The following is a 25,408-nucleotide window of genomic DNA, read 5'->3' as shown; positions in this document are numbered from 1 at the left end:
ACATCATGAATGAACAATTAGAAACCCTGAGAATGATGAGTGCATGAGGTCTGAAGAATATAAACCATTAGACTCTTCTGTAGGTAACTGAACATGGACGTGGTCATTTTCATGTAGATATAAGATCACACTTCCTGAGACCTGATCAATATAACCTTCTGTATAGTCATCATATGAGTACATCACAGCCTCATCATTTTTGTATAATCCAACCCAAACATTTGCTCCCTTGACTTGCACCTGATAAGTAAACTGATAGATACCAGGTATTTCACATGTGAAAATTCCAGTTGATGGATTATAGTTCCTATTTGAATTGGTCACTAATTTGTCAAACACTATTGGTTCCCCTGTACGGTAGTATGAGTGGGAAAGGATAGCAGTAAAGGCTGGGTATGGACTGAGCAACCCAGTCGAGGGCTCTCCTGATTTAATGTAACCGTTATAATTGTACTTGCCTGGGGGTGTAAACATTTCTGCTGGTGGGCCTGGTGGGCCAGGAAGACCTGGAGGGCCTGGTGGTCCTTCTGCTCCAGGTGCACCAGGTGCACCAGGTGGGCCACTACTCATTTTCCCATAAAAATTTCCAGGAGGACCAGGTGGGCCAGGACGTCCTGGATCTCCTTTTTCTCCAGGAAACCCTGGAGCACCTGCAGCGCCAGCTGGACCTCTTGGGCCAGGTGGGCCTGTATTTCCTCTTGCCCCTGCTTCACCAGGATACCCTACTGGTCCTTGACTACCTGGAAGGCCAGGGCTTCCTGATTTACCAGGTGCACCAGCAGGTCCCATACTGCCTTTGGCGCCAGCTGGTCCTCGCTGTCCTTCTTGGCCTGGTGGACCTGGCAGTCCTGGCAGTCCTGATTTTCCAGGGGCACCAGCTGGTCCCATCTGACCCTTAGGTCCTGGATATCCAGGCGAACCAGCAGGCCCCATAGGACCTTTCTCTCCTGGTGCACCAGTTGCACCTGCTGAGCCCCTTGGGCCTTGTGGACCGGCTGAACCTGGTAATCCTCTGGATCCAGGAGCTCCAGGTGCCCCAGCTGGTCCTGGCTCTCCTTTCTCACCTGGGTAACCGGTGGCACCTGCAGCACCAGGTTCTCCTTTGAGCCCTGGTAATCCTGGTTTTCCATAACCAGGCAGTCCAGGTGCACCAGGCAAACCCTGTGGACCAGCAGAACCCTTACCTCCAGGGGCTCCTGGCATCCCTGGTGCACCTGGTTTTCCGGGCTTTCCCATTCCCGGTAATCCAGGACTTCCTGCTGGTCCTTTTGGTCCTGGTGCGCCTGTATATCCTGTTGGACCTGGTAAGCCCATAGCCCCCTTTTCACCTGCTGGACCTGGACGACCAGGGGCACCAGCCATCCCTATTCCTGCTGGTCCAGGTGGGCCTGGTGGCCCCTGAGGGCCTCCTTCCCCTCTGCTACCAGGACGCCCAGGCATTCCCACTCCCATTTCCCCTTTTGCCCCAGGAAGACCCATGGGCCCTGGCATTCCCCTTTCCCCTCGTTGACCTGGTGCTCCTGCAGAACCTGGTGGCCCTTGGGGTCCTGGTTTACCAGCAACAGATAATCCTGCCGGCCCAGGATATCCTATGGGTCCTGCTTTGCCTCTGGGTCCCGGAATCCCTTGGGGTCCTCTATCGCCCTTTTCTCCTGGGGCTCCTGCTCCACCTGGTCTTCCTGGTGCTCCAGGGATTCCTGGTTTTCCCATAGCTGACAGTCCTGGTGCCCCTGGTCTGCCAGGTTTGCCAGGGGCTCCTGGCGCCCCAACGCCAGTTTTTCCAGGAGAACCTGGTGGACCTTGTGGGCCTGGTGGTCCTCGTGGGCCTGGTGGCCCTCGTAGCCCATGTTGTCCTTGTTCTGCTTCAAAATCTGTAATTTAGAAAATTAAGGTGATGGTATTTTGACATGTTTACCATTAAAAGCAGTGTAAAAATATCATCTAATGTTTGAGAGGGGAATGTACATCATAAAGGTGAACTGTTAACTTAGAATAATTTATTTAGAAATTATATGAAGAGTGCAAGTTTGAAAATCTACTCCACGTAGGTAAAGTATCTTAATGAGAAAATCAATTTTGTCTTCCTTATTTTCCTTTACTCAAGGTTTTTGCTGGTTGATTTTTTTAAATGTATATAGTGTTACCCACCTCTGCTGTCATCACTGTCTTCTTGTTCTTCTTCTTCTTCAGAATACTGAGAATCATATCCTTTTACATGATAATCTATTTTGGAAAAGACAGCAAAAAAGTTTGTACCATAAAAGAGAATAGTAAAGAAGTGCAACATTTTTGCAAAGCTATTATTTCTATAAGCATGAGAAGATCTTGCACTTGTATAGCACATTTCACATACAAGGATGTCACAAAATGCTTTGCAGCATTTAAAGTCTAGTTGCCATAATGCTGTAGAGAAATCCATTTGCCAATTTGCAGATAGCAAAGTCCTTCAAGTAGAAATTCAATGATTGAATGGTTAACTGTTGGCCAAGTCATTAAGAAAACATGCTCCTTTTTACAAAGTTCAACATATCTTTCAGAATAGGCACAGAGGCTCTAATTTTAATTGGCCAGACAGTGCTACTTGCTAGCAAGTGGTTCCGTAGAGAACTGCTGACCAGCCACTGTTTGTAAACTAGCTTGTTTTGGCTTCCACACCTACATGCATCATCGTGGAAGTCAGGTCTGTATTGGAGGAGCTGGCTGGCATATGTTGAATGATGAACTGGGTTAAAAATAGTAAGTGCTGGCTTGTTTTTATATGATCCAGTCCTAATGTTTTAAATTCATTTCTGTCATTTAAACCTGCTTTTCAGTAAACTTAGTTGTTTTCTAAAATAATTCTTCATTATTTAAATCCATTTCAACTATTTTTAAATATCAGAAATGGTTCAATTCCTGCTGCTGTCTGTAAAGAGTTTGTACGTTCTCCCCATGTGTCTGCGTGGGTTTCCTCCGGGTGCTCCGATTTCCTCCCACATTCCAAAGATGCATGGGTTAGGAGTTGTGGGCAAGCTATGTTGGCACTGGAAGAGTGGTGACACTTACGCACCACATATTCTCAGTAACGCAAAAAGACGCATTTCACTGTGTGTTTCGATGTACATGTGACTAATAAAGATAGCTTAGACAAAGCCTTTGAAAGAAGTGGGCTGTCAACAGGCCATTAGTGTGGTCCAGCTGCAGGTATTAAGGATGTGTGACCTGCGGCTTAATGGTTGCTTGTACACAGCTCTGCTTGACAGGATGGCTGAGACAGAACACTTGGATCTGCACAACTGCCACAAATTGGTGACGCTTCAGGAATAGGTCAGGGCATATGTGAGGAGTGGGCCATTCTGGGCTGAAACACCTTGTTTGAAAGCAGGCATTTTTTGGCAATTCGGAAAAATATCACCAGTCTTTCATCATCTGTGTGTGTAAATCTTGGAACCTACCCAAGAGTCTTGTAGAAAAATCTTCATCAACCATCTGCTCCCAAGGGCAATTAAGGATGAACAATAAATGCTGGCATTGCCAGTGACATCATATCCCAGAAAATTAATAAGTAAATTAAAAATTGCTCCATGACCCCAGTCTTACACTGAGAGATGAGACTGTTTGTTTGCAAGTACCACGGGACTGAGCCAGCATTTTTTATGCATGGAAACTATTCAAGAAAATAATGGTTCAGATTTTTTGGGGTAATGATAGTGAACCTATCAAAGTCGAGAAAGTGCTGTTAACAAATTGTTGCTGGACTTCCAGAGGTGTTCAGCAGGGGGCTGGAAACTGAATGTTGATTAGATAGTGAGTTTCCCAGAGACTATAGCAACAGATGTAAGAAACCAGAATGGAAGGGAGAGGCTGCAAGAGCCTCTGATATTTTAAAAAATATCTTGATTTGAAAATGCTTTCTGATTAATTTATAGTTAATATTTAAATCTTCCATGAACCATTTCAAAAATCTCATAGCTATTTGAGTGTTTTAGGATATTTTGAGTTTTTTTAACATCTTTTTTTTTCATCTTGGAGTGTCTTTGAACACTACAGAAAAGGACCAGAATGTGTTGAGCTGCAGGTATTTACTGCTGTGTGTATTAGCAAGTTCAGGACCTTGACATGAGCACAGAGGCCTCAAATTTGCTGGCAAAGTTCTTGTGCTGTTTTCCCAGCTGTACATTTGACTTATTAGTGCCCTGAAGGAAGCCGTTTGGCTCATTGAATCCATTCAGGCTGTCAGTAGAGCAGTCCCATTTATCTCATTCCTCCTCACCTTATTTCTCTGTATGCCACAACTTTTCTCTCTTTCTCTCATATCCATCGTCTACTTACACTTAGGAATAAGCAATTAAACTACCAGCGTATCTTTAGGATTTGTGAGGAAACTGGAGCACCTGGTGGAAACCGAGTATCATAGAGAGAATGTGCAGACTCAATGCAGACATCTTCCAAGGTTAAGTTCAAACCTAGGTCATTCGACTGTGATGCAGTAGCACTATCACTGTGCCACTATGTTGCCCTATTAACTGTAGGTTCCTTATGGAGTCCAACAGCAAAGTTTGAACTTTCTAAATTTCCCAACAAATTTTCCACTGAGGAATCTGACTGCTGAACCCTCAGCATTTTGGCACTGATTTAGGACCATGGAATTCATTCATTTGAATGAATAGGAATGTCTGAGGGACAAGTATGAGGTAATTTGCAATTTTTAATTACTTGAGTTTGCTTTAATGTTTTTATCACAAAGTGTTTTAAGGCATTTTTTATTCTTTAATTGAATTTCGATAATTTTTGAATGTTTTTGAATGACATGGAGATTCAGAAACATTTGTTCAAAACTGCTGAGAATGCTGGGAGCATGGCTCAGACAGCTGTCAGGGACTTTTCGTCCATTTCCTAGACAGGACTTGTTCTGGCCTGTCCACCACTTGATATTAATTCACACAAAGATAATGCTGCTTCGCAGGTCCTCCCTATTTTAGTTCAGAATGGGGCTTCCCACTAAATTGTCATGGGAGGGACCTCTAAAAATATTAAGTTCATCTTTCTTTTTTACATCAGTTGGGAGCATGTTCAGCTCACATCTGGAAGCAAGTTCTCGTGCATTCAGTGCATTGGATGTGACTGACTGAATATTATTTTTGTTCTGATTTTGTGGGCATAGGTATTATTGGTCACCCTATATGAAGCTCCTTATGAATCAGAAGGCTCTTGATAATGTCAGGCCAAATTTTCACAGTAGTTTGCACAGGTTCATGCTGTGAGATAATCCATTGTTTGCATTTTTTTAACCAAGGTCAGCTACAGCCAATAATGTTTATTGCTGAATGTAAAATATCTCCAATATGTGACAAACTTAGTTTAACTTTAGTCAGTGAAATAACTGGTAGTTGTGATGTAAGAAATGATTCAGTGTAAGGTTTCTCTGATGATTAATTTGTTAAGTATTGTGAATAGGTTCGTTATGCAAATTACTAAACTCTTAGCATAGAATTTAGAACAGTGGAGCACAGGACAGGCCTTTCGGCTCACATTGTTGTGCCGAACTAACTAAACCAATGAATCCCAGTTAATCTAATCCCTCTTCCCCACACATTGACCAGATCCATGTATCCTACCTAAGAGTCTCTTAGACACTCCTATGGTATCTGCCTCTACCACCGCCCCTGGCAATACATTCCAGGTCCCCACCACTCACTGTGTAAAACAAAATTGCTTCACACATCTCCTTTGTATTTTCCTCACTCTCACCTTAAATACATGCCCTCTTGTACTAGACATTTCAACCCTAGGAAAAACATACTAAGATAAGATAAGATCTTTATTAGTAACATGTACATCGAAACACACAGTGAAATACATCTTTCGTGTAGTGATTTTGGGGGACAGCCCGCAAGTGTCGCCATGCTTCCGGCGCCAACATAGCATGCCCATAACTTCCTAACCTGTATGTCTTTGGAATGTGGGAGGAAACTGAAGCACCCAGAGGAAACCCACACAGACATGGGGAGAACGTACAAACTCCTTACAGACAGTGGCCAGATTTGAACCCGGGTCGTTGGCGCTGTAAAGCATTATGCTAACCACTATGCTATCGTGCCTGCCATAATGCCTTGCATAATTTTATAAATTCCTATCAACTTTCCCCTCAGCCTCTGCCGCTCTAGAGTAAAATGCCCCAGTTTTCCAACCTCTCCTCATAGCACATGTCCTCCAAACCAGGAAGCATCCTGGTAAACCTCCTCTGCACTCTCTCCAAAGCTTCTTTGTCCTTCGTATAATGAGGTGACCAGAATTGAACACATAATTTTGGCCTAATCAGAGTTTTATAAAGCTGCAACATAACTTCCTGGCTCTTGAACTCAGTGCCTTGACTCATGAAGGCAAGCATGCCATACACCTTCTTTACCACCCTATCAACGTGTACGGCCATTTTTAGGTACCCATGTGCCTGGATCCCAAGATCCTCTGTTCATCAATGCTGTTAAGGATCCTCCCACAGTGCCTGGACCCCAAGATCCTCTGTTCATCAATGCTGTTAAGGATCCTCCCATTAACTGTGTACTCTCCCTTTATGTTGGATCTCCCAAAGTGCAGCACCTCATATTTGCACCTCACATCCTATTTCCGAAACTCTGCTATGAGGCATGGTAGTAAAAATGCTCAATTGTTTTTTAAACAAGATTTTTGAAAAAAGTTGTCTGGTCAGTGAGTGAATGCGAGCAGTTAGAGGGTGAGGACATAGACAAAAGAATGTGGAAGTTGTGAAATGCAGAGCAAGTGGACATGCCTAGCAGGTCAGGCTGGGCATGTCCACTCCCAGAGAGCTTCTAAAAAAAACTGAGCTAATAATACAGATGGATGATTCATACAGACTGAGAAATCAAGTTACCTGAAGTTGGAGATTTTAATGTTGAGTCCAGAAGACTACAATGTGCCCAGACGGAAAATGAGGTGCTGTTCCTCAAGTTTGCGTTGGGCCTCACTGTGATAGTACAGATGGCCACTGACAGGTCAGAATGGGAGTGGAATAAGGAATTAAAGTGGCAGGTAATGGGATGTTCAAGGTTGCCCTGTGGACTGCATGCAGGTGTTGCACAAAGTCATTACCCAATCTGTATTTGCTTTCTCCTGTGCAAAGGAAACCACATTGTGAATACTGAATGCAGTACACTAGATTGGAAGAAGTGGAAGTGAATCACTTGGAAAGACTGTTTGGATTCCTGGGTGGTGGAAGGGAAGAGATGAAAGGACAAGTGTTGCAAGGGGAAGTACCATAAAATGGGAAGAGTGGACCAGGGGTCATCAAGGGAATGGTCTCTGCAAAATGCTGAACGGGGAATAGGGGGAGATGTGTCTGATGGTGGAATCTGTTTGAAGGTGCCAGAAATCATGGAGAATGATCTGTTGTATGCAGCAGCTGGTGGGGTGGAAGGTGAGGACCAGAGGAACTCTATCCTTGTTCTGTCCTGGAAGAGACGGGCTGAGAGCAAAGGTGTGCAAAATGGATGAGGTGAGGTCTAGGGCTTTGTTAATACTGGTAGGGGTGAAGGGTGGCTCAGAAAGAAAGAAGACATGTCAGAGGTACCTGTGCAGAAAGTATAGAGCAAATATGATGGAAAGGGAGGAACTGGGAGAATGGAATAGGGTCCTTACAGGAGGCAGGGTGGAACGAAGAGTAATTGGGATAGCTGTGGGTGTCAGCAGGCTTGTAATGGATGTTAGTAGCTGGTCTATCTCCTGTGATGGAGACAGAGAGATCCAGAAAAATTAGGGGAAGAGTCAGAAATTGACCATGTGAAGGTGAGGGCAGGGTGGAAATTGGCAGCAAAAGTAATGAAACTGTTGGGTTCTGCATCAGTACAGGAGGCAGCTGTGATGTAGTCATCAATATGCCAGAAAAAGAGCTGAGAGAGTGGGGCTGTGTAGGACTGAAAAAAGACTATTCAAGATATCCCACAAAAAGACAGGCAAGGCCTGGGCCCATGTGGGTGCTCATTGCTGCACCTCTAATCTGGAGGAAATGTGTGGAGTTGAATGAGAAGTTGTTTAGTGTGAGAACAATTTCAACCAGGTGAAAGAGTGTAGGTGGAGGGGAACAGATTAGGCCTTTGTTCAAGGGAGGACCCTCAGAGCATTCCAGTGTGGGATGGAGGTGTAAAGAGATTGTAAGTCCATGGTGAAGATGAGTCTGTTAGGACCAGGGAATTGGAAATGGTCAAAATGGTGGAGGGCATTGGAGGTGTCATGGATATAAGTGGGAAGTGGCTGGACCAGAGGAAAAAGGATAGAGTCAAGGTAGGAAGAAATAATTTAGGTGGGGCAAGAACAGGTTGAAACAATGTGCAGTCCTGTTTGTGGATTTTGGGCAGGAGATAGAAGTGGGCTGTGTGGGGCTGGGATTCTATAAGATTGGAAGTTGTGGAGGGAAGGTTTCCCGAGGAAATGAGATCCATGACTGTCTAGATGACCTTGGCCTGATGTTCAATGGTGGGGTCATGGTCTACATTGGTTATGAGGGGATGTCTGAGAGCTGACATATAGCTTCTGTGTGACAGAAGTCAGTTTGCCTCTAAATGCTTCCTATTCAAGTGCAAAAGTATTTCATCCAAAATCTGTTTCAACAAGATGAACTTATACATCTAGAACTTACAATTTTTATGGTGTTCTCAAGTGATGTTTTTGATATGGCTTTTAAAGATCATTTTGAAGTTTGGCTGTCCCACAGAATTATAATTTTCTAGCTTTTTAATGGTCTCCATGAGTGAAAAACAAGACATTATAAACCCAACTGAAACCCCTATTTTCTGTTAACTGTTTGTGGTTTACCCTAATACATATTTATGTCTTTAGTTTGGAACAGTCATTAGCTGCCAAGGAGAAAGGGTAGCTATAATGTATTTCTGTCTCACAGGGCAATCTTCATATTGATTTATTTCTTGTTTTAGTTTAATTTATCATACAAGCTTTAGTGAGAGTGGTGTATTCACCTGGACGTTTACAGATTCGGAGAAGGTGCTTGGAAATTGAGAAACAAAAAGCACCATTTTGAACTTTTACCCATAAAGTGTGAAAAGTCACTGGTGCATTCATGGTACTGACTGATGAATTCAGCAAGAGGCGCCATTCATTTTCAGTTTGGACTTTACTTACTAACTCCATGATTGACAAATCAGATGTTGACTAAAGAGGCAGAGGGGGAACAGGCTAATGTTAGTGATTGGTTGCTCACATTAGACCTTTGTAGGCCTAGGAGTGAAAAAATATAAGCAACTCTTCAAGAGCTGGGATCCTTACTTTTTTTGTATGACCTTGAAGAGAACTGTTTACATCACTTCAGTCCCATCTCCACAAAAATATGTCTATAAATTTTAAGTTTATATAACCTGTACATCTATCTATCTATTTGGATATGGTTATGGTGGAAATATAGTCAAACAGAATATGAAGCAAAGTGGCAGTGTTGTGATCATACAACTCTTTAGTTCGACTGCAGTTAGAATAATGTGTACATTTTTGAACATCTTCCTCTAGGAAGTATGTCGAGGATACAACATGTGTGCAGTTAAGTGATACCAACGAAGATACCAGGCATACAGAAAATGTGACTCTTTTCATTGAAGCAGAAAAAAAAGGCAAAAGGACAGTCAAAATTATGAAGGACTTAAATTCTTAAAACTCCTCTAATTGGTAAATTGATCAAGGAAATTAAAAGAATGAAGAAAAGATTCAGAGAACTTTTATGCGGAAGGTTTTAATACATAAATCCCTACTCAAAACTAATATTGAAATCAGAATATATAATAGTTTTTAAACGAGAGATATGTACATATTTGGGGACATAATTAAAAGAATATTGGGAAATGAGTGACTATTTTAGAGATGGTACAATAGACTGAGCAGTTTGTGTTGTAAAATTCTGTGTCCTCTTTAGCTTAAAATCCAACAAGTCCATTAAGATTTGCTGTCTTTTACCCATTTAATTGGTGGTGTCCTGAGTATGTATGGTCTAGCCTTCCTTTCTGGCTAGATGCCGTTCATCGTATACCAGTGCTGTCCCGGTGGACTCTTCATGGAGTCTAACCAGGCAGCATAAACTTGCTCAGATTTCTCAGCACATAGTTATTTTAATTTGAGTTGATCCATTTTATTTAAATATAATCAATTTTGCAGGAATATTTTTAAGACTTTAATTTTTAAATCTTTAATACTTTGTTTTTTAATAGGGCCTAATTGTTTTTGAATTGGATATTAAAGTAATTGAGGGATATGCGATTAGTGTAGGAAAGTGGCTAGTATTAAAAGATCAGTTCTGATCTTACTGAATGATAGAATGGACCAAATGGTTTACACCTGCTTCTGTTTCTTGTGTTCTTATGAATACCAAAGACATTCATCAACATTCAGTTTAAATGACAGCTGGTAAGCACTGAGGTGGAGCCATGCTTTTTGCACTTGGAAAGACCTTGCAGTTCACTGAGTCTCTCTGATCAACTGGGAACTGGCTTTCCAGCAGATTACTGTATGTGGGGCCTGCTGCGAGGGAGACCGGGCTTCAAGAGAAGGTGATCAGCAAGCTCGTGTGACTCAACAGTCAGTGCAAGGTCTCCTATTCCCCCATCCCCCCACAATGATTCTACTATTTAACCAAGCAGTAAAGCACAGGTTAACTTGCACCATTCTCTAGTCAGATTCCAGCTTTAGTACGAAAGGCATGGATCTTTAGTACTAAAGGCAAAGGTATTTTAAGGAAAGATTGAATGCTATGTTTATGCAATATGGGACTTCCAGCATATATTTATCATCATCTGGATTGCTATAGTGGGGAGGTTTCTTTGTAATGCTCTTGCCTCATTGTTAGAAAAGGACCAACTATTAGTAGTAGCAAATCCAAATATTTACAGTTCAGTATAAACATTGTGTTTAACTTGCATCAGGAGGAGCCCTTGGTCCAAATCTCGATATACCATAAAAACAAAGGGCTTTTTGGCCATCCCTGATACCTAATGATGCTATTGCAGAGGTGCCTAAAATGCATTTTTAAATATGGAAAACTGTAGAGGGAACATATTTAATTTTTATCATGACATATTGGGGAATAGATTTATGTTCAAGTAAAGAAGATCAGAATATACAGAAAAGTTTCTATGTATGAATTTCAACTAGTGATAATAGGTTTCCCACTTGCAATAAGTTTATCATCATGATTGATTATTACAGATTTTACAAAATGCACATTTATTTTGGCTAATCATACCTATTACAATAATAAATGGGACCTATAGAAAAAATCGTTTGTTTGTACCAGCACTTTTCATACCACTACGTGAATACCTCCAGGCAATTTTTGCTTCAGCTGATAATAATCCTATCAATGTTATGTGATTCCAATCTGGGCCCACTTATGACAACATTCAATTTAGTTACCCATGTTTAATTCATTTAATTGAAACTTAAACATTTAATTGTAGATTCCATTCACCAGTAAACAGAATATGAAATTTATCCCAGTTGCGTTCTTATTTTATGTTGTTATTATTGTCTTGAAGATCAATTCCAAGAATAACAGTAGATTAACTAAAGTTAGTGCATTCCTTAAATTAGTAGATGAGACAATGGCATATAAAATCACAAGAAAGAATAAAAAATAAACTTGCATTTAAATCATATCTTTTGTGACTATGGGGCATCTTAAAATATTTCACAGGCAATAAAGTAAATAGAGCATCCAATGTTCCCAAAGCAAACTGGCATGTACACCAGTGAGACAGAAGGTAAGATAATCTTATTTTAAGGCTACACAGGAGAGACTGCAGCTGCTGGAAATCTGGAGCAACACACACGAAATGCTGGAGGAATTCAGTCAACTGCTCATTTCCTTCCATAGATGCTGCCTGACCTCTGAGTTCCTTCAACATTTCGTGTTACTCCCTATTTTAAGACTGCTGCTTGAAAGATAAATATTGACCAAAATACTAGAAATGTCTCTCTTCAATTTTTCAAATAGTACCAAATGAGGTTTTCTATTAAACTGAAAGGGAAGACAGGCTCATTCAAAATTTACATTTTTGAGAATTTGTCACTCCATCAGTGCACTGAAATGTGAGTCCGGTTATAAACTCAGATCCTGGACTGAGGCCTGAACCCATGAACATATGATTCAGAGGCTAAATTATTATCATTGAGCCAAAGCTGATGGCAAGGTGTTTGTTTAGTAATTTTGACAATTTGCTTATATTCAGTTGTGCATGAGATTGTTTACAAATTTTTATTACCAATTACTTCCAATGCATAGATTGTAAAGTGAGCTAATTGTGCTTATTCTAAAGCTGGAAACTTACCTATACTTGTGCATATTTTACTTTGCTATTTTTAGTGTGCATATTAGTGAAAAATTGAAGACAATGAATTAAAGGATTGGAGAAACTTTTCACAATGGACATCTTCAGAAATATTAGATTGAATTATGCTGGCTGTGACTGGTAGTTCTGAAGTGAACTACTGGAGTTCAGGCCCTCTAGGATAAGTAAACCTGGACTGTGTTGAGTGACAAGGTGACGCAACATCTGTATTTTCATCACTGAACTCCACCTGGAGTCCAACAGCAAGGCCTAATTGTGCTGGAATTCCCCAGCATTAAACTGGGAATACAGCTGTTGTAGGTATGACAATAGCATTCACTTGAATGGTGATTCTGTCCCGATAATGTAGATAGGATAAGGTAACTAAGTTAAATTATTTATTGAAAAAAGTAATTTCAGTTTGTTTTAAAATTCTTGTATTTTTAGCATTCTTAATCAATCCTGTATTTTAAAAATTACTTCACAGCAATTTTAATAGTACTTAAATGACTCTGAATATCATAGACATTCATAAATTGTTATACTGTCATCGTAGGCTCTGACAGAAGTTAAGGCTCTGCCCTCCAACCTTGCTTCCTGTTAAAATCTCTTGGGGCATTCCTGGGGTGGGGAGTTATTTGCGTACTGCCCAAAGCTCACTAGCCATTAAGGCCTTGCTGAACGTTTCCCAGTGCAGGATTCATTTTACCCAGCTGTCCACATCTGGACCAAAAAAGTGAAGACAGGTGGGGATCATACTTGGGGAATCTTAAGAGTGAGAGAGCTGAATTCAGCTCAATTCAGTCCATACTTTGTCAAGAAATTTTGTGAATTTGTCCTTTCTCAATTGAGCACCTAACTTGCACTTCATACGTGATTCCTCAGCATTTTATTGAAGGGTACTCTTTTGTCATTTTCAATAAAACAGAACAGCCGGTGCCCTAGCTTTGATAAGTATGAAAATTATAACATTTTTAATTGTTTTTAATTATCAATAGATCAATGAAGGTGGATAATTATTGTTTGTCATATATTTAAGATAGCTATGATTAATTTTGCATATCTTATCGATTATTTTTGCACATCTTCATTTAAAATTTTATATCGGCATACAAATTAAGCTCTCACTTTTTACAAGTTTCATTTCTGTAATTATCTTGGTAACATATTTGAAAACATTTAAATAGCAAAATCAAATTTAATTATAAAATTTCTAAGTTAGTTAAATACTTGTGTTTCAAAGATCTTAAGATTCAAGATTATATTATTTTCTTAACTTGTCTAAGCCCTTTAGTGTGTTTGCATGCATGTATTTACATTGCTGCATTCACTATGCACTGCACCTTGCAATATGTCATGAATGTTTACTAAGGAATGTAAAGTAAGCTTGGACACAAGCCACATTGATTTTTAAATGAGTTATGGTCTAGACATGGACAAGTGCAGGAGTTCTGGCTGTCAGTGCTACAAAACCAAAGATGCAAAATCTCGACTACAGTTCTATGGTGTTTTATTTCTTGATCTCACTGGGACTTGCAGATGGTGATATAAACATGACTGAGGAAAATCTATAAAGGAGGTCAACATAATGCTATGGAGCGAGCAAAACAGGAGCTAAATTTCTTTGCCTTACAAGTTTGGCAAAGAAGTAGCATCTTGATTTGAGGAACAAACAAAAAACTGGATAAGTGAAGCAAAATTTTGAGTAAGAAATATCCAAAATTAAACTTACTAACTTTGTCTCACTTAAGTTAGCAAAACGTAATACAAAATGTAGCAAAAATTTAAGATAAAATATTTAAACTCACCCCCTTGGCTTTTTACATTTTTGCGTAAATAAGCATATCTATTAAATCCTGTTCCGTAGACCAGAGTCACAGAAACCAACAACAAAAGAGCACAGATCTGTTTTGAATCCATGTTTGAAGTTTAAATCTGTAGAACATTAACAGAAACTGTTAGAAAAAGAGTGGTTTAATTTTTTAATCAATAGAGTTTTTGTTAATGACCACCAAAATTATTGAAAGGTTTAAAGTATTTTTATACTGTATGCTATGATTCTAAATTGCAATGGTTTTAAATATTTCTGAGAGGCCTTTGTAATTAATGGCCAATTTTAATGTATTTTTGCTTAATAATTCTGTAATAGATTGATTCAGAAAATTTGCAAACTAAACTGAGAATTCAAAATTAAATAGAATAGCATCAACAGAGTAGTTAATCATGAGCAGAATGTGTTGTCCTGACTTATACACCCTTTGTTGCATGCTTACAGAATTGATTGCAAATGAAAGGTCAAACATACCAGCATAATTTGGTCCCACAGTCAATGTAGTATCCCAAATGGATTATCTTCCGAAATTGTAGAATGTCAATTGGAGCAGTGCTTCCTAAACGATGCATGCTGCTCTATTTATATAGGAGAGAGTTCTTGACATGTCGTTAAGTTTGTCAACTCCTCCTTTTGAAAAGTGCAAGTGCTAATTATGGAATACATTTTTTTAACATGGAAAAGTTAAATCAGGTTAGTGGATTTCTTGTGGTTTGAGCTTCCCTGCCTTCTTTGGCATTGGGCTGCTCTTCATGCGGACTATTACAAATCCAAATGAGGAACAGAGGTTTCAAAGCAAATCCTGATTGCTTTTTTAAATAAAATTGTGTTATTTTTATTCAAAGCTACCATTGAGTAAAATTATGAAAATAGATTTATCAGATCACAGTTGGTTTTCAAACTGCATTTGTTTTCCTCTGATTAATGTAAAATTTCTTTCTTAAACAATTTAAATATTTTAAATGATGACACAAACCAAACAGCAGTAAATTGATAAACTAATTTCAGAATAAATTAATGTGAGGTGATATATTTAGTAGAAAGAATCGATAAACTGCTTTCTTTTATGGGGTACAGATAGTACAAAAGTAGGGAAATGGTTTACAAGGCCATTAAAGGCAAAGCTGTACAGTTCATTTCTGGAGACATAGAATTGGAAGAAGAGCAGTTACATTAAAATGTATAACTAGCTACATTTGGAGCACTATACATAGTTATAATCTCTACTATAATCAAACATGCAAAAAAGATAGGTAGCACTGAAAACTATGAGAACACTTTAAACAGACTAAAGGATGCCCTGATATGAACCTTTAATATTGTGAAAGAGTTTGATTTCAAAGCCAAGGATGATTACATATAAATGTTAATCCCTGACATAGATTTCTGGAGAAACTAAAGTATGCAGAAAATGTTAGTGTGTGGTACCTAGTACCACAAGGAATATTTGAGGCAAATAGTATAAATGCAGTTGGAGAATATTAAACAACAAAATAAGGTAGAAAGGGATAAAATATCAAGGCTGTGGAATAAGATGAATAAGGTAAAAGGAGACTTATAGACATAGGTGAGGACAGATTTGGATTTTACATTCATATTGTTTCCTATCCTTCCTGGAGGAACATAGACATGAAGAATAGAGTATCCACTTTCTGCTTTATGAAAAGCATTTTCTCCACAAGTTTTGACCAGTGATAGACATTGCTAAACTGTCCCTCTCCACTCTCAACCTGTAACATTTGTCTCCATTCCCTTTCTTTCAAGGTGTTTATGCTGAAATGGGATACAGTCTCACCAGTGTCGAATGCCTCTAGTCCTCTGTCCACGGCCTTGAGAATGAGGGTTGAAAATTTATTTGCTGATTAAATTCCAAGCATCACAAGAGATATTTCATGGTATTCAGCAAAGTATTTAATAAGATGCATTCATGACATGTAATCGTTGCCTACCCTGACCTAACTCAAAATCTGTCGATACTTGTAGAGGTAGCGGAGGTTTTAATTAGAATAAGAACTTGGAAGAATTGTCCCCTCTATCTTGGGTCTCCTGAAACCAAATATGACACTTCTTCAAGCTGTCACTAATTCCTCTGTGTTTAACTAGCCTAACAGAGCCATGGTGTTGAACTGGACCCTTCTTGATTTCCAAAGCATAGATGCGTACTGAGTAAACCTGTCCATGAATGTAGCTGCAGAATTTTAAGCAGCTTTGTGAGAACATTATTGATGAACTTAACTGAAAGAGCTATGAAGCAGAAGTTATTTTTTCCCCTAAACTGTGTTGCATAGATATTGATGAGGTTTTTTAGTACATATGAAGTTATTGCAAAAGATAAATATATGAAAAACTAATCTCTCTTTAAACCTTAAACATGTGAATGTTGCTGGCACTGTTTCTGTTGTTTAAGATTTGCATGGAGGTAACCCACTGGAAGAAGTACCTGTTATTTGAATCAACATCATCATGTATGTTATCTTCCCAGTACAGGGAAAAAAATCTTGAGAGATAAGAACTGTTAACCTTGATGGACTGATTGTATATAACATAGTTTTAGCATTGAGTTCATGGTGGTATTGAAGGCAATTATTTCCTACCATTGACGGTTTTGTATTGATCAAGAAGTTAATTCTCTAGTCTTGTTTTCCTGTCATTCATAACGAATTTTGCATTGTATATGTTTCTTACACTCCTATTTTGTTTACTAATGGACATTATTCTTGCATGGCAGCATAGGAGATGTTGGTGCTAGGTAGTAGCTATCCTTTATTCTGTTTGTTCTTTCATTGGATGCCTAATGTTGCATTTTTGACTATTAATTTTTTTACTGACTCAGGAAAAGAATGAATTATTTTGTTGGAAACAATTCAAATAGCAGTGCCATGTCTTCAAGAAATAAGTATCAGAAAATATTGAGACGTTATTAGGATTTTCAGTATAGGTATATTGATAAAGGGGAGATGGTGACTGTAATAAAGTAAAAAAAATTATGAAAAAACACAAGCAGTTAAAATAACACTATGTTAGGGTGAATGGAAGACTGCAAGTATATAAAAATGTGGATCAAAAGAAACAGTAGATGCTATTGTGCAAAGATTTGGTGCATCAAAATTTTATGTGATTTACAATGGTGTGAAACTGTATTGTGTTGTTAAATGTATAAATGTTGGTGATCTAATTTATGTTTTAAATAAAGAAATGTTTATTTTTTTCTATTTCTTTTGTTGTTGCTTTATTGGTAAGTTAATTTCATGATATCTGATATCAAGAATGCATTGACACTGTAATTAGAGGAATGGAGTTGATGACATAATATTGCTCTGTTTCTATTGAGAAATTTTAGTCTAGTTTCTTTTTCTGTTTTTAAATTTTTTTTTCTTTCGCTTAGTTTGATTTGATATATTGTTTATAATTTTTCTTATTGTTTTGGGTTTTTTTTTCTTTCTTTTATATTTTATAATAAATCTTTTTCTTTTATATTATATTCATTCACTAACAGATCGTTGGATCTACAGATTTTTTTTATACTTTATTGTTCTTTATGATTATCCATGTCATGATTGTTCTCCTGATCTCTTTGTATTACATGTATAAACATTGATGTATTAATCTGTATTAATTTGAAAACTAATAAAAAGATTGAAAAAGAAAGACACTGTAATTATAATGTTACAGAATTTATGACTGAATATTCCAAAAATGACAAATGCTGTATTTAACTCCAGCAATTTAAGAAAGACAACACTTGGTGGTGCCCTTGACTTAAATAAATTGGAAGTTATATGTCAACCTTCACAACATGCCATATAAGCTTTACTACAAAAACAGTCCATGATCCTAAGAGCATTTTCCTTGATAGATATAATCTTTAATATATTCAAATATTAATTTTAGTCAGATTAGAGTGTTTAATATTACAATGTGTTCCTGTCATCCAGTTCTGTCTCAAATTTGCTGTTTCTTTACCCCAACAGTTTAATCATGTATCTCACAGGAGAAACAATAGTTTAGAACCTGGTGACAGATGTAGGTCACCAATCTCTTGAATGGTCCACTATTCAAACATATCATGGCTATTGTGCACCTAAACTTCATTTGCCACTTGTTAGTCCATACTCTTGAATACCGATCCAAGTCTTCAAAGTTGAATTGACCTCAGGGCCTGATGAGATATATATAAGGCTGCTATAGGAGACGAGAGAGGAGTTTGCTGGGATGCTGATAGAAATTTACAAATTTTCTCTGGCCACAGAAGAGTTGTCAGATGGCTAGAGGAAAACCAATGTGAAACCTTTATTCAGGAATGGCAGCAAGGATAAGCCAGGCAATTACAGGTTGGTGAATCAAATGTCAGGGATAGGAAAATTACTGGAAAAAAATCATTTTCACTGGGAGAGGAGGAGTTGGTCATGGATACTCAGCATGGCTTTGTTCAGAGGAGGTCCTGTCTGAATAATTCGATTTAAATTTTGTGGAGCTGACTAAGTTGATAAGGGTAGTGCAGTTGATTTAGTCTGCACAGACATAAGTAAAATGTTTGATAAGGTCTCACATGGGAGACTGGTCTAAATGATGTGAGTCCATGGGATCCAGGCAATTTGACAAACAGTCATTTATGTTGCTATTGTACAGGGTCTGCTGATGTTATGGTGGGAGATTGTCAGAGTCCAGTCTACACGCAGGGCAATGAACCCATTTCAGTTATGGTGCTTGATAGCCTGTTGTCATCATTGCTGTGTGGATAATCATTATTTACGTACAGCTCAGTCACTGCAATTAATATATTTTTGCTGTTTTTAGTTAAGAGATGTGTTAACCAGGAAGCAGAAAGAGCTCACTTTTTCTGTACTAACATTGTGAACAGCCAGATAGCAACAATAATGCATCATCCAGAAGACATTGCTTGATTATTACTGCATTGATTTTACCAGATATTAGAGCTCAAACCTACAACCTAGTGGCTCAAAAGGGAGAATACAGAATACTGATCCAATATGATGTTTTGCAGTTTAACATCTGCTATTTGAAATCAGAGGAAATAAATGGGAAATTCACTTGTTTGAAATGTTAGTTATTTGGCAGAGTACTATTCGAAGTTGCCCTGGCTACTTAAAAACAACATTTTTTTAAAGCTTGGTCACTGCATTTTTAACTTTTTACAGATGCCACCTATTTTTACTCTAAGTTGTTTGAGTTAGTGGTTAGAACATAGCAATGTTAGGAACAAGAAAAGCACATTGGACCTAAATGGCACACCCAATTCAGTGAATATTGGCTCAATCTCCCTGCCTTCTATCATTTTTTTCATCCTCTTTCCCAGAGCAAATTCAACTGTTAATTAAACCCAATTTCTTCCCCTAATAATGTACTCATGAACCTGTTCTGTTCCCCATTACCTCTGCATTTTTGAGTATTTTAAAGTATTTCCTTAAAGTTAATATTTCTTTTGTTTCATTCCATCCTTTATCTTTGGGCTATCTGAAGCACTCTTCATAATTCTAAAGTCTGAGTGTTGATTTTACTCAGGCCTCATTGGGTGATTGATAGTTGCAGCAAACTGACGTTGTACTAGGTTGTGCTAGCCAGTTAACTTATTCCTAGTTTGGGCTGATCCAGATGTCTGGTGCATTGTTTGCTAGGTGCAGTGAAGAGGAAAATCAACCTAATTTCATTATTATGGTTGTCAAAAGCAACAGTTACACACATGTTCCTTTGTGCCAGTTATGACTGTAACCAACATAAGGTCTTAAATTGACTTACATATTGCTGGGACTCCATGGTGCCAAATTCAGCTTTGATGTTAAGGATATTTGAACATTAAATCACTTTTATGCATGTTTGGCTCAAGCCTGTAATGAGTTCTTGAACCCACTTGATTGCTGAAGGGTATTAAAGAGGATTATTGGATTTGTCTTTTTTTGTGGAGAGTTTTCCTGGACAATTTTCACTTTGTCAGGTGCATACCAGTGTTGTGGCAATACAAGAACAACTGGACTAAAGACCTTATCTAGTTCTGGACCAAATGTTTTCAACACTATTGGCTTGGGCCATAGGCTAACAATCTGTTGCTCAGATCAACTTCATTATCCTTGTCCAGTAAGTATTCATAATCAATAAATTAAGCCATTTGTTTTTTTTATTTTTGTTACTTGATCCCATTTTTGTAATGGAGTGATCCTCGCTTGTCATTTTCTGATCTTTAGCAATCATTCCTGATCCCAAAAAATTTGGAAGTTAAATTGATTTGCTTCTCTGTTTTAGGAGTTTTCTATCTTTACAAACCCATTTTTGTCATCAGTGCCTTGACTTGATTGCACAGATTGTTAAATCGTAGGAACAACTTCTTGCTTATTTTGCAGCTGTATTTTGCCTGAGTTTCCTGGGATTACCATATGCATCGGCTTGTATTCTCCCCATTTTTCATACATCAGGAAAAACATCTGCACTAATTGATAATGAGATCAGTGAAGTCAAACTTGCACCATCAGTTTGCAGTATCTGATCCTTTCTTTTGGGTTTCTAAATATTCTGGCTGTATATTTCCAAAATTTGTGGTTCTTATTTTATGCAAAATCATACATAGTTTTGATTATTAAAGATGGATCTAAATACACAAGAGCCTATTGTAGCTAGAACATCTTGACATTGGCTTTTTTTCCCAACCTCTCTAGTTAAGTATGTATATCATCAGTGTACTTATAAATACACAAGATTTCTCTATAGCCTCTTCTGACTACTCAGTGTGATGTCCAAGCTTGGATGAACTGTTACTGCTTGCAGCTTAAGGACAAGCTGGAAAAAACTGAAACAAGTGCTTCCCATCCACTATCATCCATGTTCTTCCAAATTTTTGCTATGTTTCTTTTTCCCTGTCCTGCCATGTCTTGTTCACTCACCCACCCTGTGCTCATTAATTTACTTGGTTTCCATCCCTTAACACATTAAGTCTGAAATCCATGTATTTAAATCCCCACTGGATTATAGCCATTTGCTGCCTCATGCAACCACCACACCCCAATCCCATGCCCATTTTCCTTCCTTTGCTAGTAGCATTTTTTTGCATTTTGTGTCATGACCTGTCAACGTTTGTGATCTTGGGTTGGGTTCAAAGCAGGGGAATTCCCTCTCTTTGTTATATCATAACCAGTTTAGCACATTGATTCAGTGATAACATGAAAATCATTCTGTATTTTTGTTTTTTCAAGGCATTTTAATTTCAAAGCTTTGTTCAAAGAAAGAAGCGTAAATGCACTCATAATAAGTATATAATGATTATGATAAGTTACATGTTTTATTTAAATTAATGGTGAGTCTTTAATATTGATGGCCACTGGCCAACTGTTGGACAAGCGCAGACAGCCAGACATCATTTCTAAGGATTTCATGCATTATACCTAAAAAAAAAGGACACAATTGGACTTGAATCTTCTAGTCGTATGTCACAGAAACATGCCCTTCAGCTCACCGTGTTGACGCTGGCCATTGTTTCCCTCTATACCAATTCCATTTACTTGCATTAGGTCGATAGCCTTCATGCATTGGTGATTCAAGTGCTTGTCTAGATCCTTCTGAAATGTTGTGAAAGTATCTGCCTTCTCCATATCCTTAGGCAGCATGTTCTAGATTCCAACCAGTTTCTGTGTGATTTTACTCTCTGAAATCATTCTGTTGTTGAAGGTGATCATTTCAAAAGTTGTGAAGGATATTTACTTTGAATTTCCATTATTTGCACAGTTAAGTGATAATAATTGATCTGTATGAATGGTATGCAAGATAAGTTTTTCACTGTACCTCAGTACAAGTGACAATAAACCAATTCCAGATTTCCTCTACCTCCGCCATTAAGGGAGCTAAATCCCTTTGGAATTGCATATTTGCATCGGCTCAGGTGGCCATTCCATATGAACCTAGATAGTAAGCATTTGCTGTTGATTTGTTCCCAGATAACTACTGTTCTAAATGTTATGTGCCTTTTTTGTGTCTACTGTGCAAAGCAAGTACAATTTACTTTTGGTGAACATGGTTCCTTTAAAAGTTGGTTCTGAAATTCCATTGCATTTCATGGAATTTCTATAGTTACAACAGGAAGCAGAGAACTTCTGGGATTTTCGGGTGACAATCTTAATTATAAATAAACTGATGAACTCCTAATTTAAAAAAAAATTGCAAAGAAAAAATTGAAAAAAGAGCCCATTAGAATCCAGTTTCAAAAATTTATTTGACAGCACATAATAAATATATATGCAGAGGTAATACAAAACAATACGGTAGATTGTTGTTATAACTTATACTAGCTTTCCATGTGCGCTTATTTTCTACCTCTGATTCATCTGAAATACTGTTCCATGGATGCTAGCAGCTGTCTAGCAGTCTGAATCAGCTGGTCTTTCTTCTGTGCTTCCAGAGTGTTCAACTGTTCTTGACATCATAACTAAGCCGACTTCTTTTGCAAGGTGAAAGGCGCACATTCCCACAATGTTCACTAGAATTCTGATCCAGAATACCAAGCCAATTACATTTACTCATCCCCTCACCTTTGTCCTCAATGGACTATGGATTAAAAGTGGTATCTTCACTGCCAAGTTGGCTGATGGATAACCAACGAACCAACCTCAGACAGTCCATGAATGGCAATGACAAAAAAGAACAAAGAAGATTTCTATACATTAAAGTTGCTCATGAAAAAAATATTTACATTTTCTTTGTAATAAACACATTTGAAGTATTTTAAATGAAAAAGCAGCTATTGGTTATAAACCAAATAACTAACATTTATGAACTCTGAAATAGTATACATTAATGATGAAATAGATAAAATCTGGAAGCAAAACAATTAGTGTTATTCCATGAACAGCACTAAAATTGAGAAGGACTGCAGTCTAATTTTGGGTAGGAAACACTAATTTTGTATCATCAAACATATTTCTTATTTTAGCATAATTTTCCCAAAGGTTCTGATTCAGAAAAGAAAACAAGATATCATACAGACTGAACAGTTTTTTGGTTTTTAGAAACAGAACACGTTTCTTCCTCATGAAGGTAATAAGCTATAAAAATGCATATAATTTTCTGCTTCAGTATGTGTATCTTGTACATCAGTGCATTGTATAAAACATATTGTATTTAGTAAACTTAGATGATCCAAAAGCATATGTGCAGTATAGGAAGAATAACATTAATTCCACAGATATACTTTGTATTAAATAACACAGTGGTGACTTACTAGCTTGATAGTAATTGTCCCTTTTTGGCTTCTATTGATTCCTTAATGAGGTTGCATTGTTTATCAAGTAGGATTTGTCCTCTCAAACCTGATCAAATATATTATCATTAACTGAAGCAAATCATGAAGGGCTAATCAAAAACCCTGAGAAAGATGACTGTTTCTCATCAGATGAATATAAACCATTGGCTTCTTCTGAAGGTAGCAATGCATAGACTTGGTCACTTTCATGTAGGTGTACTATAATACTTCCTGAAGCCTGATCAACATACCCTGTTGTGTAATCATCATATGTTTGTAGTATGGGTTTTCCATTTTTATATAATGCAACCCAGACACTTGCCCCCTTGATTTGTACATGGTAACTGAATTGGTAAAGCCCTGGTACTTCACATGTAAATACACCAGATGATGGATTGTAGTTGTTATTTGAATTGGTCACTAGTATGTCAAACATAATTGGTTGACCTACTGGTGGATATGGTCGAGATAGGATGGCTGTAAAAGCTGGAACAGGACTTAATAATCCAGGTGGTGGCTGTACAGATTTTTCTGGTTGGACATAAATTTCACCAGGTAAACCTGGTGGGCCTGGAAGACCTGGTGGACCTGGAGGACCTACTGCTCCATTTTGACCTGGTGCTCCTGGTGGCCCCTTGATTAATTGTCTGCTAACAATGCCTGGAGGTCCTGGTAGTCCTGGAGTTCCTGGAGCACCATCATTTCCAGGAAGCCCTTGTGCACCTTTCAAACCAGGCAAGCCTTTGTGACCAGGTGTTCCCGCAGGTCCCCTCAATCCTACTGGACCTGGAAAACCTAATGGACCTTGAGGACCAGGAGCACCAGGGCTTCCTGGTTTACCAGGTGGACCAGTAAGCCCAAGATCACCTTTTTGGCCCGCAGGTCCAATTGGTCCTGGTAGACCTGTTGGACCTGGTTTTCCTGGAAAACCTGATATACCTGGGCTACCAGTTGGTCCTCTCTCACCCTTTGATCCTGGGTAGCCTTGTATACCCATGTGCCCTGGTGCCCCTTTCATTCCTGGTGAACCAGGAATTCCTTGTAAACCTCTGGGGCCTTCTGATCCTGGTATACCAACTGGTCCCATTAATCCCGGAGGTCCTGGTTTCCCAATTGGTCCCATCTCTCCTTTCTTTCCAGGATATCCAGTGTAACCAACTGGACCAGGTTCTCCTTTGGATCCTGGATCACCTGGTTTTCCAATACCTGGCAAGCCTGGTGCCCCTGGCAAACCTTGTAAACCAGGATGACCTTTAAGACCAGGGGGCCCTGGTAATCCTGGTGAACCATTTACTCCAGGCTTTCCAATTCCAGGTTGTCCAGGTGGTCCTGGTGGCCCCTTTTGACCTGGTGCACCTGTGAAACCAGATGGGCCTGGTGGTCCAATTGCACCCTTTTTACCTGGTTCCCCAGGGCGACCAGGAGCTCCGGGTGCACTTAATCCCACTGGTCCTGGGATTCCTGGTGACCCCGGGGAACCTGGAGGTCCTTTCTCACCAGCAGGCCCTGGGATGCCAATTCCTCTTTCCCCTTTTGGCCCAGCAGGACCAGGATAACCTGGATGTCCCTTTGCTCCAGGTAACCCAGGTACGCCTGGAGATCCTGATGTCCCTGGTGGACCTGGTTTTCCAACAACTGACAATCCAGCTGGTCCAGGATTTCCTGGTGGCCCTGGACTGCCTCTCTGCCCTTGTATCCCTTGAACTCCTGGATCACCTTTTGGTCCAGGATATCCTATTCTTCCTGGCTGTCCTGGTGATCCTGGAATGCCTGGAGCCCCCTTTAAAGTGAGTCCTTGTGGTCCTGGTTGTCCTGGATCGCCAGGAGCTCCTTTCAGCCCAATACCTGGCTTGCCTGGATATCCTGCTTGGCCTGGGGGTCCTGGTGGTCCTGGAGGTCCAGGTGGTCCAGGTAACCCTGGATCTCCCCTCACTGTGAAGGTAGAAAGTTGCATCTAAATATAATATGCTTTCATAGTTAATTTTTATTCCTCTCTTTAAAACAGAATTATGAGCA

The 25,408-nt window shown here is 38.9% G+C and overlaps 2 protein-coding genes across 2 annotated transcripts in view; one reads left to right on the top strand and one right to left on the bottom strand.

Moving 5' to 3' along the window:
- Positions 1 to 14,919, bottom strand: part of LOC127575141 (uncharacterized) — a 70,208-nt gene extending 55,289 nt beyond the window's left edge. Inside the window, exons 1-4 of the mRNA XM_052024826.1 lie at positions 14,626 to 14,919; positions 14,129 to 14,255; positions 2,149 to 2,223; positions 6 to 1,871 (exon numbers count right to left, since the gene is read on the bottom strand). Of these exons, the coding sequence (XP_051880786.1) occupies positions 6 to 1,871; positions 2,149 to 2,223; positions 14,129 to 14,240 (2,053 nt within the window). The 5' untranslated portion in view covers positions 14,241 to 14,255; positions 14,626 to 14,919. The remainder of the gene's footprint in view (positions 1 to 5; positions 1,872 to 2,148; positions 2,224 to 14,128; positions 14,256 to 14,625) is intronic.
- Positions 1 to 25,408, top strand: part of nt5dc1 (5'-nucleotidase domain containing 1) — a 423,262-nt gene that overhangs the window by 122,774 nt on the left and 275,080 nt on the right. The window lies entirely within an intron of this gene.

This window comes from Pristis pectinata, chromosome 10 (genome assembly GCF_009764475.1).
Source record: "Pristis pectinata isolate sPriPec2 chromosome 10, sPriPec2.1.pri, whole genome shotgun sequence".
NCBI lineage: Eukaryota > Metazoa > Chordata > Chondrichthyes > Rhinopristiformes > Pristidae > Pristis > Pristis pectinata.
Note: the sequence above shows the minus strand (reverse complement) of the source record. Positions and strands in the feature narration are given on the sequence as shown.